General features: G+C 43.7%; 1 protein-coding gene across 1 annotated transcript in view; it reads left to right on the top strand.

Annotated features, from left to right (window-relative positions):
• The window catches only part of GUCY2F (guanylate cyclase 2F, retinal), a 182,750-nt gene that overhangs the window by 23,792 nt on the left and 140,610 nt on the right, over positions 1-18,348 (top strand). The window contains exons 3-4 of the mRNA XM_077285143.1: positions 2,147-2,448; positions 3,324-3,678. Of these exons, the coding sequence (XP_077141258.1) occupies positions 2,147-2,448; positions 3,324-3,678 (657 nt within the window). The remainder of the gene's footprint in view (positions 1-2,146; positions 2,449-3,323; positions 3,679-18,348) is intronic.

Raw genomic sequence — 18,348 nt, 5'->3', positions numbered from 1 at the left:
AATGAAAGAGTGATAGAGGGATACAGAATGAAGGAGTGATAGAGGGAGAGAGATAGAATGAAGGAGTGAGAGAAGGAGAGAGAGAATGAAGGAGGGAGAGAGAGAGAATGAAGCCAACAACATCTAGAATGTAGTGTTCACTTCTGAAGACCTTGCTTAGAAAATGATATTGCCAGAATAAAGAACAGGTCCAAAAGATAAGAAACAGAAGTTGTGTGAGCGAAACTTATCAGGAGAAATTTATGAGGTTGGGGTCTGATTCCTTACTGCATTTTGCACTTATTTTTTTGTGTAGATTTTTCAATTTTTGACTAGGTCTGCATAGGTCATACATTTGTTACCATTAGTGATGAGCGAGTATACTTGTTGCTCTGGTTTTCCCAAGCACACTCGGAGTGGTCTCCGAGTATTTGTGACTGCTCGGAGATTTTAGTTTTCGTTGCCACAGCTGCATGATTTACGGCTGCTAGACAGCCTGAGTACATGTGTGGATTCCCTAGCAACCAGGCAACCCTCGCATGTACTCAGGCTGTCTAGCAGCCGTAAATCATGCAGCTGCGTGGACAAAAACTAAATCTCCGAGCACTTACAAATACTCGGAGACCACCCGAGCAACGAGTATACTCCCTTATCACTAGTTACCATCCACCTTTTGTGACTCCCCTTTTCCTCATAGTTTGTAAGCTTGCGAGCAGGGCCCTCATTCCTCTTGGTATCTGTGTTGATCTATGTGCTTATTGTTATGCTGTAATGTCTATTGTATGTACAAGTCCCCTATAAAATGTAAAGTGCTGCGGAATATGTCGGCGCTATAGAAATAAAATTATTATTATTAGGTCTACATAATAACATAAGTTATGTGACAATGAAATCACAGTAACGCTTAGCAACATCATATATAATTATTTCATTTGGTGTTTTCATTGCGACCTCCTGCAACTGCGACATAGATGTTTCCAAACGTGATGGATTTTTCTGTCGCTGATCACAAGTCACACGAGACACACTTGCCATAGTCTTCAAGTCACATGCGACTTTGACTTGCAAGCGACTTATCTGTGATTTGGCCATTTTTCCCAGTGAAATCAAAATTCAAAAATGTTTGCAGAACAGTAAGTCGCAGGCAAGTTGCACAGATGTTTTAGGTTGTGCAAATTGTCTGAAAATTGCTGTTGGGCGACTTTTCTATCTGTTTGTCTATTTTTTTCTCTGTTCAGCAATCAGCATTGTGGGCATGGTTTTTGTAAACTAGATTAATTATACAGTATATGACTTTTTAAAAAGTTTTTTTTATATGCCACAGATTTTTTTTGCAAATGTTAGTGCTCTTTGCGTTATTTTAACAGCTTGCACAACTTTGTGCTCTAAAAAAGCACAAATAAAGAAAAAAGCAAAGATAAAGAGCATTTTTATTTTGTGCAAAATTCATGAGTCCCCTGGTAGCTTTTTTAATGATTTTAATGATGAATTGGACCTTTAGGGCTCGCTCACACGAGCGTATAAATCGGACAAGTGCAACACAATAAAAAAAAGGGATTGCGCGCCGACCAATGATATTCAATGAGGCCATGCAGATCTGCTTATTTTTTTTCTCACGTGTATTTCGGGTGAGAAAAAAAATCGCAGCATAGTGTGATTTCACTCTGAAATCGGATAGGTATGAGAAAGAAAATCAGATGCCACCGAATAGCATCTGATTATTATGGATACATTACAATTGTGTAATATAGAAAACTGTAAAAGATTAATAACTGCTGACTAAAAAGGGATGAAAAGTGGAGCAATTTTTTTCTATACGCTCGGGTGATCCTAGTCTTAAGTTGTAAATACGCGAGGAAATAAGACAAATGGGGCCATTCTAGAAATCTAATACAAGATGGGCTCAGTATGAAATGCATTAGGGTAACGCTCAGAATCGATGTCAGAAAGTAATATTTTGCAGAAAGAATAGCAGATGCATGGAACTAGAATTTACTGGTGTAAGAATGAAGTTTTCTACGTAACTTGATGCCCTCATACATGCATATAGAAGCTTTCTGCATTGCTAGAAGTAAGATAGAGCAGGTTACTGTTGTTAGCTGTAATTCAGATAGGTAATACTATAATACAAGGTATAATATGTAGGCGACTTGTTTCTATATTGCAGTGATCATCATGTGCATGCATTCTGTACTCATTGGAGGACAACCACAAAGACAACTGCTGGAGATTGCACATGACATGAAAATGACAGATGGCTCCTATGTTTTCATACCTTATGACACTTTATACTACAGTTTACCTTACCATAAGATACCATATGAAATACTGAGACTAAGCTCCAAGCTCAGAGCTGCTTACGACGCCGTGCTCACAATCACGGTGGAGTCAGAGCAGAAAAACTTCTATCAAGCCTTCCAAGAAGCTGTCGATAGCGGTGAGGTTATTTCCAAAGCAAATCCCACAGAGGTAGGTACAACAAACCTAACGGGTTGTGACCATACATAAGAGCTATTATTAATTTAATGAATGTTTAGCCTGAGATTCTGAAGCGGTGGCATATCACTAGGGTATGCCATTATTTTATGTTTGGTGGGAGCCCAACCTCCGGTTCCCTTTCTGATGCTGAATATTTTGGTAGTAGCTCTAATTTAGCACTGTGTCCCCTTTTGTGTTTTTCTTGCGCCAAGCCGCACAGATGTGCAGATGAACACTGCCAGCCCCAATTAAATGGGACGTAAAGCAGCTCCCTGCACAAACGTTGGCCATGTTGCTGCTGTATATATATAGGGGAGCAAAGCTGTACATTCTGCAACTTCTTTATTCTCGGGGTCAGTGGAGGTCTCAATGTTTGATACCCCATGATAATATGCAATCACCATTGTCTCTCTATGATGCAGAACCACAGCGTTGTAACCAGTGGAGTAACTACCGTCCTGTTGGCTCTGGTACAAAATATGGTCTGCAGCATTCATTGCAGTGCATGGATCCAGTGGGTCTCTGCTCTACAACACATTTCGGCAAAATGCGCGGCCAAGGACGCACATCCAGGTGAAATTGGTGGCAGCGGACACCTCTCTCATATGGGCTTGTTTGTGGTCATACCCACTGCAACCACGATCGTTACACCCCTAGTTGTAACACACTCCTGTTTTTAAAAGCAGCCAGTCCTCGTATAGATACAGACTCCAGCAGAAAAGCTTTTGGCCAGAGATATGATAATGCTGCCATGCTCACTGTGTCTCATCAGAAAACTCCTTTAATTTTTATTTCTTTTAATGGATTTTGGAGAAAAAAAACTTTGGCCGAGCAAATGATATTTCTTGTCCTGTTTCCTTATTTAGGTGTCTCCATTATTTGGCACTATATACAATGCAATCTATTTTACTGCACAAGCAATGAATAACAGCAAGAGGTACCACAACTGGGTCTCTGGGTCGAGCTTAGTCAAGCATTCAAAGAACATGCAATTTTATGGGTTTAACCAGTGGATAAGGACAGATCTGGATGGCCATGGATTTACAGACTACGTTATTCTGGACACAGATGTAAAGACCTGTGAACTGTACCGTACATATGTTGTTGATATGGAAACAGATATGGTCAGATACATGGGAAGGCCGATTCACTTCCCAAATGGTGTCTCTCCAAAGTCAGACTCTTATTGCTGGTTTGCAAATGGAAAAATCTGCACGGGAGGTGAGTAAATAATCGCATGAAGTCACTGCAGACTTGTTCCCTAAAGCCGGACAACCCCTTTAACTTTTTACACGACTTTCATGACAATCTAACAATATTAGTAAACTGGAAGTTATTGAACAATTTGCAGAAAATTTGTATATTTTGCTACTGAACCTAACTTGTAATGGAAATTGAATCATTTTGCTTGCAACTAGATTGAAATGTACACTGGTAATGAGACTGTAAGGGTGCATTGTCCAATAATCATCATTATTACATCTATAAACAAAATAGGAAATAAATGTCTGCCTGAGCCACTGCTGGGGCCCTTACTGATGTCAAAAAGTGGCTCCTGAACCCTCTTTTCTTCTTACTGCACACCTTGAGTGAGAAGGAGTTTGCACACAGCTGCAGGCTAACATGGGCCCTGTTGTGAATTCTATTCTCGAGCTCCCTCCTGTGGTTATGAATGGTACTTCGGCGAGTTCTGTCCATGGACTCCCTCTGGTGGCTGAGTGGAGCTGCTGGTTCTGAGGTTCCTTCTCCAGCTGATCTCGTTTAGGCCTTGGCTGGCTGCTCTATTTAACTCCAGTCAGATCGTTACCTGATGCCAGCTGTCAATGTCCTAGTACTGGTTCAGTTTTCTTGGATCTTTCAGATGACCTGTCTACTTCAGCAAAAGCTAAGTCCCTGCTAGCTTATTTGTTACCATTGTGTTTTTGTCCAGCTTGCTATTATCATTTTGTCTTGTTAGCTGGAAGCTCTGGGATGCAGAGTGGCACCACCGCGCCGTGAGTCGGTGCGGTGCTCTCTTTTGCACACTCTGCGTGTTTTTTTGTTTTTTATGCTGACCGCAAAGATACCTTTTCTATCTTCAGTCTATTTAGTTAAGTCTGGCCTCGTTTGCTGAAACCTATTTCATTCCTGTGTTTGTGACTTCCATCTTAACTCACAGTCAATATATGTGGGGGGCTGCCTATTTCTTTGGGGAATTTCTCTGAGGCAAGGTAGGCTGTATTTTCTATCTTTAGGGGTAGTTAGCTTTTAGGCTGTGAAGAGGCGTCTAGGCAGAGTCAGGAACGCTCCACGGCTATTTCTAGTTGTTGTGATAGGATTAGGGGTTGCGGTCAGCAGAGCTCCTACTTCCCAGAGCTCATCCTGTATTACTAGTTTGCTCATCTGGTCATTTCTAGTGCTCCTAACCACCAGTTCAACCATAACAGTACAGCTGGCCAGAAAAGTGTTAATGCATCTCAATAGAGGGATAAGAGAAGTTCTGAGACCATTTTTTTTTTTCCTCTGCAGCGTGTTTTGTTTCTCTTTTCCCCTAAATCTCTGGGTGGTTCAGGACACAGGTGTAGATATGGACATTCAAGGTCTGTCCTCTTGTGTGGATCAACTCACTGTAAGGGTACAAGACATTCAAGATTATGTAGTTCAGAACCCGATGTTAGAACCCAGAATTCCAATTCCTGATTTGTTTTCTGGGGATAGATCTAAGTTCCTGAATTTCAAAAATAATTGTAGACTGTTTTTTGCTTTGAAACCCCGCTTCTCTGGTGACCCCATTCAGCAAGTAAAAATCATTATTTCTTTGCTGCGTGGCGACCCTCAAGACTGGGCATTTTCCCTTGCGCCAGGAGATCCTGCATTGCGTAATGTAGATGCGTTTTTTCTGGCGCTTGGATTGCTTTATGATGAACCAGATTCAGTGGATCAGGCAGAGAAAATTTTGCTGGCTTTGTGTCAGGGTCAGGATGAAGCGGAGGTATATTGTCAGAAGTTTAGAAAGTGGTCGGTGCTTACTCAGTGGAATGAATGTGCCCTGGCGGCAATTTTCAGAAAGGGTCTTTCTGAAGCCCTTAAGGATGTTATGTTGGGATTCCCCACGCCTGCTGGTCTGAATGAGTCTATGTCCTTGGCCATTCAGATCGATCGACGCTTACGTGAGCGCAAAAATGTGCACCATTTGGCGGTGTTTTCTGAGCGGAGGCCTGAGCCTATGCAGTGTGACAGGACCTTGACCAGAGCTGAACGGCAAGAGTACAGACGTCAGAATGGGCTGTGTTTCTACTGTGGTGACTCCACTCATGCTATCTCTGATTGTCCTAAGCGCACTAAACGGTGCGCCAGGTCTACCACCATTGGTACGGTACAGCCAAAATTTCTTTTGTCTGTTACTCTGATTTGCTCTTTGTCGTCCTATTCTGTTATGGCATTTGTGGATTCAGGCGCTGCTCTGAATTTGATGGACTTGGAGTTTGCCAGGCGCTGTGGTTTTTTCTTGGAGCCCTTACAGTATCCTATTCCATTGAGAGGAATTGATGCTACACCTTTGGCCAAGAATAAGCCTCAGTACTGGACTCAATTGACCATGTGCATGGCTCCTGCAGATCAGGAGGATATTCGCTTTTTGGTGTTGCATAATCTGCATGATGTGGTCGTTTTGGGTTTGCCATGGCTACAGGTCCATAATTCAGTATTGGATTGGAAATCTATGTCTGTATCCAGTTGGGGTTGTCAAGGGGTAGATGGGGATGTCCCATTGTTGTCTATTTCGTCTTCCCATCCTTCTGAAGTCCCTGAGTTCTTGTCAGATTACCGGGATGTATTTGATGAGCCCAAATCCAGTGCCCTACCTCCTCATAGGGATTGCGATTGTGCTATTAATTTGATTCCTGGTAGTAAGTTTCCGAAGGGCCGACTGTTCAATTTATCTGTGCCAGAACACGCTGCAATGCGGAGTTATATAAAGGAGTCCTTGGAGAAAGGGCATATTCACCCGTCGTCGTCACCGTTGGGAGCAGGGTTCTTTTTTGTGGCCAAGAAGGAAGGTTCTCTGAGACCTTGTATAGATTACCGCCTTCTCAATAAAATCACCGTCAAATTTCAGTACCCTTTGCCGCTACTGTCTGATTTGTTTGCTCGGATTAAGGGGGCTAGCTGGTTCACCAAGATAGATCTTCGAGGGGCGTATAATCTTGTGCGTATTAAACGGGGCGACGAATGGAAAACAGCATTTAATACGCCCGAGGGCCATTTTGAGTACTTGGTGATGCCATTCGGGCTTTCTAATGCTCCATCTGTGTTTCAGTCCTTTATGCATGACATCTTCCGAAAGTACCTGGATAGATTCATGATTGTATATTTGGATGATATTTTGGTCTTTTCGGACGATTGGGAGTCTCATGTGAAGCAGGTCAGAATGGTGTTCCAGGTCCTTCGTGCTAATTCCTTGTTTGTGAAGGGGTCTAAATGTCTCTTTGGAGTTCAGAAGGTTTCATTTTTGGGCTTCATTTTTTCCCCTTCTACTATCGAGATGGACCCTGTTAAATTTCAGGCCATTTATGATTGGACTCAGCCTACTTCTGTGAAGAGCCTTCAGAAATTCCTGGGCTTTGCTAATTTTTACCGTCGCTTCATCGCTAATTTTTCTAGTGTTGTTAAACCATTGACTGATTTAACCAAGAAAGGTGCAGATGTGGTCAATTGGTCCTCTGCGGCCGTTGAGGCTTTTCAGGAGCTGAAGCGTCGTTTTTCTTCTGCCCCTGTGTTGTGTCAGCCAGATGTTTCGCTCCCGTTTCAGGTCGAGGTGGATGCTTCTGAGATTGGAGCAGGGGCTGTTTTGTCTCAAAGAGGTTCTGATGGCTCTGTGATGAAACCATGTGCTTTCTTTTCTAGAAAGTTTTCACCTGCTGAGCGCAATTATGATGTGGGCAATCGAGAGTTGTTGGCTATGAAGTGGGCATTTGAGGAGTGGCGACATTGGCTTGAAGGAGCCAAGCATCGCGTGGTGGTCTTGACGGATCACAAGAATCTGACTTATCTCAAGTCTGCCAAGCGGTTGAATCCTAGACAGGCTCAATGGTCGCTGTTTTTCTCCCGCTTCAATTTTGTGGTTTCGTACCTTCCGGGTTCTAAGAATGTGAAGGCTTATGCCCTTTCAAGAAGTTTTGTGCCTGATTCTCCGGGAGTTCCTGAGCCGGCTGGTATTCTCAAAGAGGGGGTAATTTTGTCTGCCATCTCCCCTGATTTGCGGCGGGTGCTGCAGGAGTTTCAGGCTGATAGACCTGACCGTTGTCCAGCGGAGAAGCTGTTTGTCCCTGATAGATGGACTAGTAGAGTTATCTCTGAGGTTCATTGTTCGGTGTTGGCTGGTCATCCTGGAATCTTTGGTACCAGAGATTTGGTGGCTAGATCCTTTTGGTGGCCTTCCTTGTCATGAGATGTGCGTTCTTTTGTGCAGTCCTGTGGGATTTGTGCTCGGGCTAAGCCCTGCTGTTCTCGTGCCAGTGGGTTGCTTTTGCCCTTGCCGGTCCCGAAGAGGTCCTGGACGCATATTTCCATGGATTTTATTTCAGATCTCCCTGTCTCTCAGAGGATGTCAGTTATCTGGGTGGTTTGTGATCGCTTCTCTAAGATGGTCCATTTGGTACCTTTGCCTAAATTGCCTTCCTCCTCTGATTTGGTTCCATTGTTTTTCCAGCATGTGGTTCGTTTGCATGGCATTCCGGAGAACGTCGTGTCGGACAGAGGTTCCCAGTTTGTTTCAAGATTTTGGCGGTCCTTTTGTGCTAAGATGGGCATTGATTTGTCTTTTTCTTCAGCTTTCCATCCTCAGACAAATGGCCAAACCGAACGAACCAATCAGACTTTGGAAACATATCTGAGATGCTTTGTTTCTGCTGATCAGGATGATTGGGTGTCCTTCTTGCCTTTGGCTGAGTTCGCCCTTAATAATCGGGCCAGCTCGGCCACTTTGGTTTCGCCTTTTTTCTGTAATTCTGGTTTCCACCCTCGTTTTTCTTCAGGGCAGGTTGAGCCCTCAGACTGTCCTGGTGTGGATTCTGTGGTGGACAGGTTGCAGCAAATTTGGACTCACGTGGTGGACAATTTGACGTTGTCCCAGGAGAAGGCTCAACGTTTCGCTAACCGCCGTCGCTGTGTTGGTCCCTGACTTCGTGTTGGGGATTTGGTTTGGTTGTCGTCTCGTTATGTTCCTATGAAGGTTTCGTCTCCTAAGTTTAAGCCTTGTTTCATTGGTCCTTATAAGATTTCTGAAATTCTTAATCCTGTGTCATTTCGTTTGGACCTTCCAGCTTCTTTCGCCATCCATAATGTGTTCCATAGGTCGTTATTGCGGAGATATGTGGCTCCTATAGTTCCCTCCGTTGATACTCCTGCCCCGGTGTTGGTTGAGGGGGAGTTGGAGTATGTGGTGGAGAAGATTTGGGATTCTCGTGTTTCGAGACGGAAACTTCAGTACCTAGTCAAGTGGAAAGGTTATGGTCAGGAGGATAATTCCTGGGTGGTTGCCTCTGATGTTCATGCTGCCGATCTTGTTCGTGCCTTTCATTTGGCTCGTCCGGATCGGCCTGGAGGCTCTGGTGAGGGTTCGGTGACCCCTCCTCAAGGGCAGGGTACTGTTGTGAATTCTGTTCTCGAGCTCCCTCCTGTGGTTATGAATGGTACTTCGGCGAGTTCTGTCCATGGACTCCCTCTGGTGGCTGTGAGTGGAGCTGCTGGTTCTGAGGTTCCTTCTCCAGCTGATCTCGTTTAGGCCTTGGCTGGCTGCTCTATTTAACTCCAGTCAGATCGTTACCTGATGCCAGCTGTCAATGTCCTAGTACTGGTTCAGTTTTCTTGGATCTTTCAGATGACCTGTCTACTTCAGCAAAAGCTAAATCCCTGCTAGCTTATTTGTTACCATTGTGTTTTTGTCCAGCTTGCTTGTTGTGATTTTGGTTTCTGGGCTCCCCCGGTGGTTTCTGGTGGTACTGCACTTGTGTGCTTCATCTCCTCTGTTCACCTGTTTTCCATCTGGATGTGGGAGTTTTCTATTTAGCCTTGCTCCTCAGTCATTTCTATGCCGGCCAACAATGTTACCAGAAGCCTTTCTGTTGCATGTTCCTGCTCCTAGACAACTATCAGCTAAGTTGGACTTGTTGTCCTAGTTTGTTTTGCATTTTTGTTCCAGTTCTCTGTGATTGATTATTTCTGAGGCTGGAAGCTCTTGTGAGCTGAAATTGCCACTCTGGTGTCATGAGTTGATATTAGAGTCTTAAAGTAATTTCAGGATGGTATTTTGAAAGGGTTTTCAGCTGACCGTGAAGTTTCCTTTTCTGTCTTCCTACTATCTAGTAAGCGGACCTCAATTTGCTAAACCTATCTTCATACTTCGTATGTCAATTTCCTCTAAAATCACCGCCAATATATGTGGGGGCTACTGTCTGCCTTTTGGGGAAAATTTCTCTAGAGGTAAGCCAGGTCTGTATTTTCCTCTGCTAGGGTCAGTCAGTTCTCCGGCTGGCGCTGCGCGTCTAGGGATAAAACGTAGGCACGCTACCCGGCCACTGTTAGTTGTGCGGTAGGTTTAGCTCATGGTCAGCTCGAGTTCCCATCTTCCAAGAGCTAGTCCTTTTGTATGCTTAATTACGTTCTCTTGCCATTGAGAACCATGACAGTTTGGCCGGCCAAGAGTTAAAATAATTGGCAGAAGAAAGGAGAGAAAAGAAGTCTGCAGAGATTTTTTTTTTTTTTTTTTTCATGAGTTTGCTCATTAGTTGATTCACTAGCATCTCTGCTTACTGCAGCCTTCGTCTCTCTCTCCTTCTAATCCTTGAATGGTTCTGATTTCACCTGATTAATATGGATCCTCAGAGTTTAGCTACAGGTTTGAATAATCTCGCTATGAAGGTTCAAAGCATACAGGATTTCGTTATTCATGCTCCTACATCTGAACCTAGAATTCCTTTACCTGAATTTTTCTCTGGGGATAGATCTCGCTTCCAGAATTTCAAACATAATTGTAAATTATTTTTGTCTCTGAGATCTCGCTCCGCTGGACATCCTGCACAGCAGGTCAGGATTGTAATTTCCTTGCTTCGGGGCGACCCTCAGGATTGGGCATTTGCTTTGGCACCAGGGGATCCTGCGTTGATCAATGTGGATGCGTTTTTCCTGGCTTTGGGGTTGCTTTATGAGGAACCTCATTTAGAAATTCAGGCTGAAAAAGCCTTAATGGCCCTGTCTCAAGGGCAAGATGAGGCTGAAATATACTGCCAAAAATTTCGTAAGTGGTCTGTGCTTACTCAGTGGAATGAGTGCGCCCTGGCGGCGAAATTCAGAGAGGGTCTCTCTGATGCCATTAAAGATGTTATGGTGGGGTTCCCTGTGCCTACAGGTCTGAATGAGTCCATGACAATGGCTATTCAGATTGATCGGCGTTTGCGGGAGCGCAAACCTGTGCACCATTTGGCGGTGTCTACTGAGAAGACGCCAGAGATTATGCAATGTGATAGAATTCTGTCCAGAAGCGAACGACAGAATCTTAGGCGAAAAAATGGGTTATGCTTCTATTGTGGTGATTCAACTCATGTTATATCAGCATGCTCTAAACGTACTAAGAAGGTTGATAAGTCTGTTTCAATTGGCACTTTACAGTCTAAGTTTATTCTATCTGTGACCCTGATTTGCTCTTTATCGTCTATTACCGCGGACGCCTATGTCGACTCTGGCGCCGCTTTGAGTCTTATGGATTGGTCCTTTGCCAAACGCTGTGGGTTTGATTTAGAGCCTCTGGAAGTTCCTATACCTCTGAAGGGTATTGACTCCACGCCATTGGCTAGTAACAAACCACAATACTGGACACAAGTAACTATGCGTATTAATCCGGATCACCAGGAGATTATTCGCTTCCTTGTGTTGTATAATCTACATGATGTGTTGGTGCTTGGATTGCCATGGCTGCAATCTCATAACCCAGTCCTCGACTGGAAAGCAATGTCTGTGTTAAGCTGGGGATGTCAGGGGACTCATGGGGACGTACCTTTGGTTTCCATTTCGTCATCTATTCCCTCTGAGATTCCGGAATTTTTATCTGATTATCGTGACGTTTTTGAGGAGCCTAAACTTGGTTCACTACCTCCGCACAGAGATTGCGATTGTACTATAGATCTGATTCCGGGCAGTAAGTTTCCAAAGGGTCGTTTATTTAATCTATCTGTGCCTGAACATGCTGCTATGCGGGAATATATTAAGGAGTCCTTGGAAAAGGGACATATTCGTCCTTCGTCATCTCCCTTAGGAGCCGGTTTTTTCTTTGTAGCTAAAAAAGATGGCTCTTTGAGGCCGTGTATTGATTATCGGCTTTTGAATAAAATCACGGTTAAATATCAGTATCCTTTGCCACTGCTTACTGATTTGTTTGCTCGAATAAAGGGGGCCAAGTGGTTCTCTAAGATTGATCTTCGTGGGGCGTATAATTTGGTGCGAATTAAGCAGGGGGATGAGTGGAAAACCGCATTTAATACGCCTGAGGGCCATTTTGAGTACTTAGTAATGCCTTTTGGTCTTTCAAATGCCCCTTCAGTCTTTCAGTCCTTTATGCATGACATTTTCCGTGATTATTTGGATAAATTTTTGATTGTGTATCTTGATGATATTTTGATTTTTTCGGATGACTGGGACTCTCATGTCCAACAGGTCAGGAGGGTTTTTCAGGTTTTGCGCTCTAATTCCTTGTGTGTAAAGGGTTCTAAGTGCGTTTTTGGGGTTCAAAAGATTTCATTTTTGGGGTACATTTTTTCCCCCTCTTCCATTGAGATGGACCCTGTCAAGGTTCAGGCTATTTGTGATTGGACGCAACCCTCTTCTCTTAAGAGTCTTCAGAAGTTTTTGGGCTTTGCTAATTTTTATCGTCGATTTATAACTGGTTTTTCTGATGTTGCTAAACCGTTGACTGATTTGACTAAGAAGGGTGCTGATGTTGCTGATTGGTCCCCTGCTGCTGTGGAGGCCTTTCGGGAGCTTAAGCGCCGCTTTTCTTCCGCCCCTGTATTGCGTCAGCCTGATGTTACTCTTCCTTTTCAGGTTGAGGTTAACGCTTCAGAAATCGGAGCTGGGGCGGTTTTGTCGCAGAAAAGTTCCAACTGCTCCGTGATGAGACCTTGTGCGTTCTTTTCTCGTAAATTTTCGCCCGCTGAGCGAAATTATGATATTGGTAATCGGGAGCTCTTGGCTATGAAGTGGGCTTTTGAGGAGTGGCGTCATTGGCTTGAGGGGGCTAGACATCAGGTGGTGGTATTGACCGACCACAAGAATTTGATTTATCTTGAGTCTGCCAGGCGCCTGAATCCTAGACAGGCGCGCTGGTCGTTATTTTTCTCTCGGTTTAATTTTGTGGTTTCTTACCTACCAGGTTCTAAAAATGTGAAGGCGGATGCCCTTTCTAGGAGTTTTGAGCCTGATTCCCCTGGTAATTCTGAACCTACAGGTATCCTTAAGGATGGAGTGATATTATCTGCTGTTTCCCCAGACTTGCGACGGGTCTTGCAGGAGTTTCAGGCGAATAGACCTGATCGTTGCCCGCCTGGTAGAATGTTTGTTCCTGATGATTGGACCAATAGAGTCATCTTGGAGGTCCATTCTTCTGCGTTAGCAGGTCATCCTGGAATCTTTGGTACCAGGGATTTGGTGGCTAGGTCCTTCTGGTGGCCTTCCCTGTCGCGAGATGTGCGAGGTTTTGTGCAGTCTTGTGATGTTTGTGCTCGGGCCAAGCCTTGTTGTTCTCGGGCTAGTGGATTGTTGTTATCCTTGCCTATTCCGAAGAGGCCTTGGACTCACATCTCCATGGATTTTATTTCTGATCTCCCTGTTTCTCAGAAGATGTCTGTCATCTGGGTGGTGTGTGACCGTTTCTCTAAGATGGTCCATTTGGTTCCCTTGCCCAAATTGCCTTCCTCATCCGAGCTGGTTCCTCTGTTTTTTCAAAATGTGGTGCGCTTGCATGGTATTCCGGAGAATATCGTTTCTGACAGGGGAACCCAATTCGTGTCTAGATTTTGGCGAGCGTTCTGTGCTAGGATGGGCATTGATTTGTCTTTTTCGTCTGCTTTCCATCCTCAGACTAATGGCCAGACCGAGCGAACTAATCAGACCTTGGAGACTTATTTGAGGTGTTTTGTGTCTGCGGATCAGGATGATTGGGTTGCCTTTTTGCCCTTGGCGGAGTTTGCCCTCAATAATCGGGCTAGTTCTGCCACCTTGGTTTCTCCTTTCTTCTGTAATTCGGGGTTTCATCCTCGTTTCTCTTCCGGTCAGGTGGAGTCTTCGGATTGTCCTGGAGTGGATGCTGTGGTGGAGAGGTTGCATCAGATTTGGGGGCATGTGGTGGACAATTTGAAGTTGTCCCAGGAGAAGACTCAGCATTTTGCCAACCGCCGTCGTCGTGTTGGTCCTCGTCTTTGTGTTGGGGACTTGGTGTGGTTATCTCCTCGTTTTGTCCCTATGAAGGTTTCTTCTCCTAAGTTTAAGCCTCGGTTCATCGGCCCGTACAAGATATTGGAGATTCTTAACCCTGTGTCCTTTCGTTTGGACCTCCCTGCATCTTTTTCTATTCATAATGTCTTCCATCGGTCATTGTTGCGCAGGTATGAGGTACCGGTTGTGCCTTCCGTGGAGCCTCCTGCTCCGGTGTTGGTTGAGGGTGAGTTGGAGTACGTTGTCGAGAAGATCTTGGACTCCCGTGTTTCCAGACGGAGACTTCAGTATCTGGTCAAGTGGAAGGGCTACGGTCAGGAGGATAACTCTTGGGTGACAGCCTCTGATGTTCATGCCTCCGATTTGGTCCGTGCCTTTCATAGGGCTCATCCTGCTCGCCCTGGTGGTTCTGGTGAGGGTTCGGTGCCCCCTCCTTGAGGGGGGGGTACTGTTGTGATTTTGGTTTCTGGGCTCCCCCGGTGGTTTCTGGTGGTACTGCACTTGTGTGCTTCATCTCCTCTGTTCACCTGTTTTCCATCTGGATGTGGGAGTTTTCTATTTAGCCTTGCTCCTCAGTCATTTCTATGCCGGCCAACAATGTTACCAGAAGCCTTTCTGTTGCATGTTCCTGCTCCTAGACAACTATCAGCTAAGTTGGACTTGTTGTCCTAGTTTGCTTTGCATTTTTGTTCCAGTTCTCTGTGATTGATTATTTCTGAGGCTGGAAGCTCTTGTGAGCTGAAATTGCCACTCTGGTGTCATGAGTTGATATTAGAGTCTTAAAGTAATTTCAGGATGGTATTTTGAAAGGGTTTTCAGCTGACCGTGAAGTTTCCTTTTCTGTCTTCCTACTATCTAGTAAGCGGACCTCAATTTGCTAAACCTATCTTCATACTTCGTATGTCAATTTCCTCTAAAATCACCGCCAATATATGTGGGGGCTACTGTCTGCCTTTTGGGGAAAATTTCTCTAGAGGTAAGCCAGGTCTGTATTTTCCTCTGCTAGGGTCAGTCAGTTCTCCGGCTGGCGCTGGACGTCTAGGGATAAAACGTAGGCACGCTACCCGGCCACTGTTAGTTGTGCGGTAGGTTTAGCTCATGGTCAGCTCGAGTTCCCATCTTCCAAGAGCTAGTCCTTTTGTATGCTTAATTACGTTCTCTTGCCATTGAGAACCATGACACTTGCTATTATCATTTTGTCTTGTTAGCTGGAAGCTCTGGGATGCAGAGTGGCACCACCGCGCCGTGAGTCGGTGCGGTGCTCTCTTTTGCACACTCTGCGTGGTTTTTTGTTAGTTTTTTATGCTGACCGCAAAGATACCTTTTCTATCTTCAGTCTATTTAGTTAAGTCTGGCCTCGTTTGCTGAAACCTATTTCATTCCTGTGTTTGTGACTTCCATCGTAACTCACAGTCAATATATGTGGGGGGCTGCCTATTTCTTTGGGGAATTTCTCTGAGGCAAGGTAGGCTGTATTTTCTATCTTTAGGGGTAGTTAGCTCTTAGGCTGTGAAGAGGCATCTAGGCAGAGTCAGGAACGCTCCACGGCTATTTCTAGTTGTTCTGATAGGATTAGGGGTTGCGGTCAGCAGAGCTCCCACTTCCCAGAGCTCGTCCTGTATTACTAGTTTGCTCATCTGGTCATTTCTAGTGCTCCTAACCACCAGTTCAACCATAACAGGGCCCTGTCAAGGCAAGTTATCTTTCACCAAGACAGACAGATTTTCATGCATATATGTGGAAAGTGTCTGTTTCCATGACACTTGTGGGATCATCTTTCCTATGGCTTGGATTTGTGTTTTGGTCATGCACATGATTACAGTTTATTCAAACTCTGAGTTGTACGTTGCCTTAACATGGCACTTATAGTAGTCTATGAATACCTATGTGCGCATGGAATCAAAGGCATACAAAAGCTTCTCTTGTCGGATTTCTACAAAGTTCCAAGGAAAAAAATTGTGGCACGCTTAATTGTATACCTGTGTAATACGGTATCATAGCTAGATTAACACATGGACCGCCCGAGGCTATTAACACATTCTTCTGTGTATAAAGGAGGCTTTAGCCCAAGAATGCTCAAGTCGGCCAAGTTGGGTACTTGCCATTGAGGCAGTCCATTCACCTATTATGGAGCCTCTAAGGAAAAAGGCATATTCATCACTCATTTTAATGGTTGAGAAACTTTGCAGAATCTCTATCCACATGATCTATTCATTAGCAAAGAAACACAGGTTTAGGAATGATTCAAGTGATCCTGGAAATGAGATTGGGGAAAGTGATAATTTAGCCCACACAGAGCCCTGATCTCAACATCATCTAGTCTGTGTGGGATTACATGAAGAAACAGAAAAATTGGCACATGCTTAGATGTACAGATATGTGGTTAGTCTTCAAGATGTTCGGAACAACCTCCCTGCCAAGTTCCTTCGAAAACTGTGTACAAGTGTACCTAGAAGAATTGATGCCTTTTTGAAGGCAAATGGTGCATGCAGATACCTAATTTGTACTTGTTTTTGTGATTAATATATACTACATTATACTTATGTTACAGTGGCATGTAAAAGTTTGGGGACCTCTGGTCAAAATTACTGTTATTGTGAACAGTTAAGCAAGTTGAAGAAGAAATAATCTCTAAAAGGGCTACAGTTAAAGATGACACATTTCTTTTGTATTTTAATAAAATACATTTTCATCATTTACATTTTAAAAATAACAAAAAAAGAAAAAATGGTTCCATGCAAAAGTTTGGGCACCCTTGGAGATTTTTGTGCTCAGAAAACTTTGATCAAGGTTTCAGACCTTAATTAGTCTGTTAGGGTTATGGCTTGTCCACTATCATCGTTAGGAAATGCCATATGATGCAAATTTCCCAGCTTTATGAAAACCTGGCCTCCTCTAACCTGGTGCCAAAAAACAGCAGCTATGGGTTCTTCTAAACAGCTGCCTAACACTCTGAAAATGATTGAGGCCCACAAACCAGGAGAAGCTATAAGAAGGTAGAAAAGCATTTACAACTTGCCCTTTCCTCAGTTTGAAATGTAATTAAGTAATGGCAGTTAGTAGGAACAGTGGAGGTCAAGATAAGGTCTGAAAGACCAAGCAAAATTTCAGTTACAGCTTCTCGCAGGATTGCCAGACCCTTCAGAAAGATTTAGCAGAGTCTGGAGCTGTGGCACATTGTTCTTGCACAAATACGGCCTTCATGGAAGAGTCATCTAAAGAAAACCTCTGCTGTGTCCTCACCATAAAATTCAGAGTCAGAAGTATGTATAAGAACATCTATATAAGCCCAATGCATTTTGGAAACAAGTCATGTTGACCCATGAGGTTAAAATAGGACTTTTTGACCACAATGATCAAAGTTATGTGTGGAGAAAAAAAGGCACAGAATTTCAGGTAAATCATTCTTTGCTTTGGGGTTGTGTTGTAGCCAATGGTACTGGGAACATTTTGTGGGTAGATGGAAGAATGGGTTCAATGAATTTTCATCAAATTCTTGATGCAAACATAACACCATCTGTTAAAAATCTGAAGTCGAAAAGAGGATGGCTTCTACAAATAGATAATGATCTTAAACACACATCAAAATCCACAACAGACTACCTCAAAAAGCGCAAGCTGAAGGTTTTACATTGGTCCTCACAGTCCCCTGATCTAAACAGCATTGAAAATCTGTGGCTAGACCTCAAAATAGCAGTGCATGTAAGATGACCCAGGAATCTCACAGAACTGGAAGAAATCTCCAAGGAAGAATTAATGAAAATCTCTCAAACAAGAATTTAAAGACTCTTTGCTGGCTACAAAAAGCGTTTACAAGCTGTGAAACTTTCAAAAGGTGTGCTACTAGATACTAAGCATGCAGGGTGCCCAAACTTTTGCATCGGTCCATTTTCCTTTTTGTAATTTCTAAAATGTGAAAGATGAAAAAAATGTTTTATCATAAAATATAAAACCAATGTGTCATTTTTAACTTTAGGCCTTTTAGAGCTCATTTCATCTTCAATTTACTTAACTGTTCACAATAACAGTAATTTTGACCAGGGGCGCCCAAACTTTTATATGCCAATGTTTGTAGTAGAGCATATACACACATATATAAATCTTCATCTATATATATGCATATACCGGTATATCATTATATACAACTATATACACTAACCGGCCACTTTATTAGGTACACCTGTCCAACTTCTTGTTAACACTTAATTTCTAATCAGCCAATCACATGGCGGCAACTCAGTGCATTTAGGCATGTAGACATGGTCAAGACAATCTCCTGCAGTTCAAACCGAGCATCAGTATGAGGAAGAAAGGTGATTTGAGTGCCTTTGAACGTGGCATGGTTGTTGGTGCCAGAAGGGCTGGTCTGAGTATTTCAGAAACTGCTGATCTACTGGGATTTTCACGCACAACCATCTCTAGGGTTTA

Source organism: Ranitomeya variabilis, chromosome 2, assembly GCF_051348905.1.
Source record: "Ranitomeya variabilis isolate aRanVar5 chromosome 2, aRanVar5.hap1, whole genome shotgun sequence".
In the NCBI taxonomy this organism is placed as follows: domain Eukaryota; kingdom Metazoa; phylum Chordata; class Amphibia; order Anura; family Dendrobatidae; genus Ranitomeya; species Ranitomeya variabilis.
Note: the sequence above shows the minus strand (reverse complement) of the source record. Positions and strands in the feature narration are given on the sequence as shown.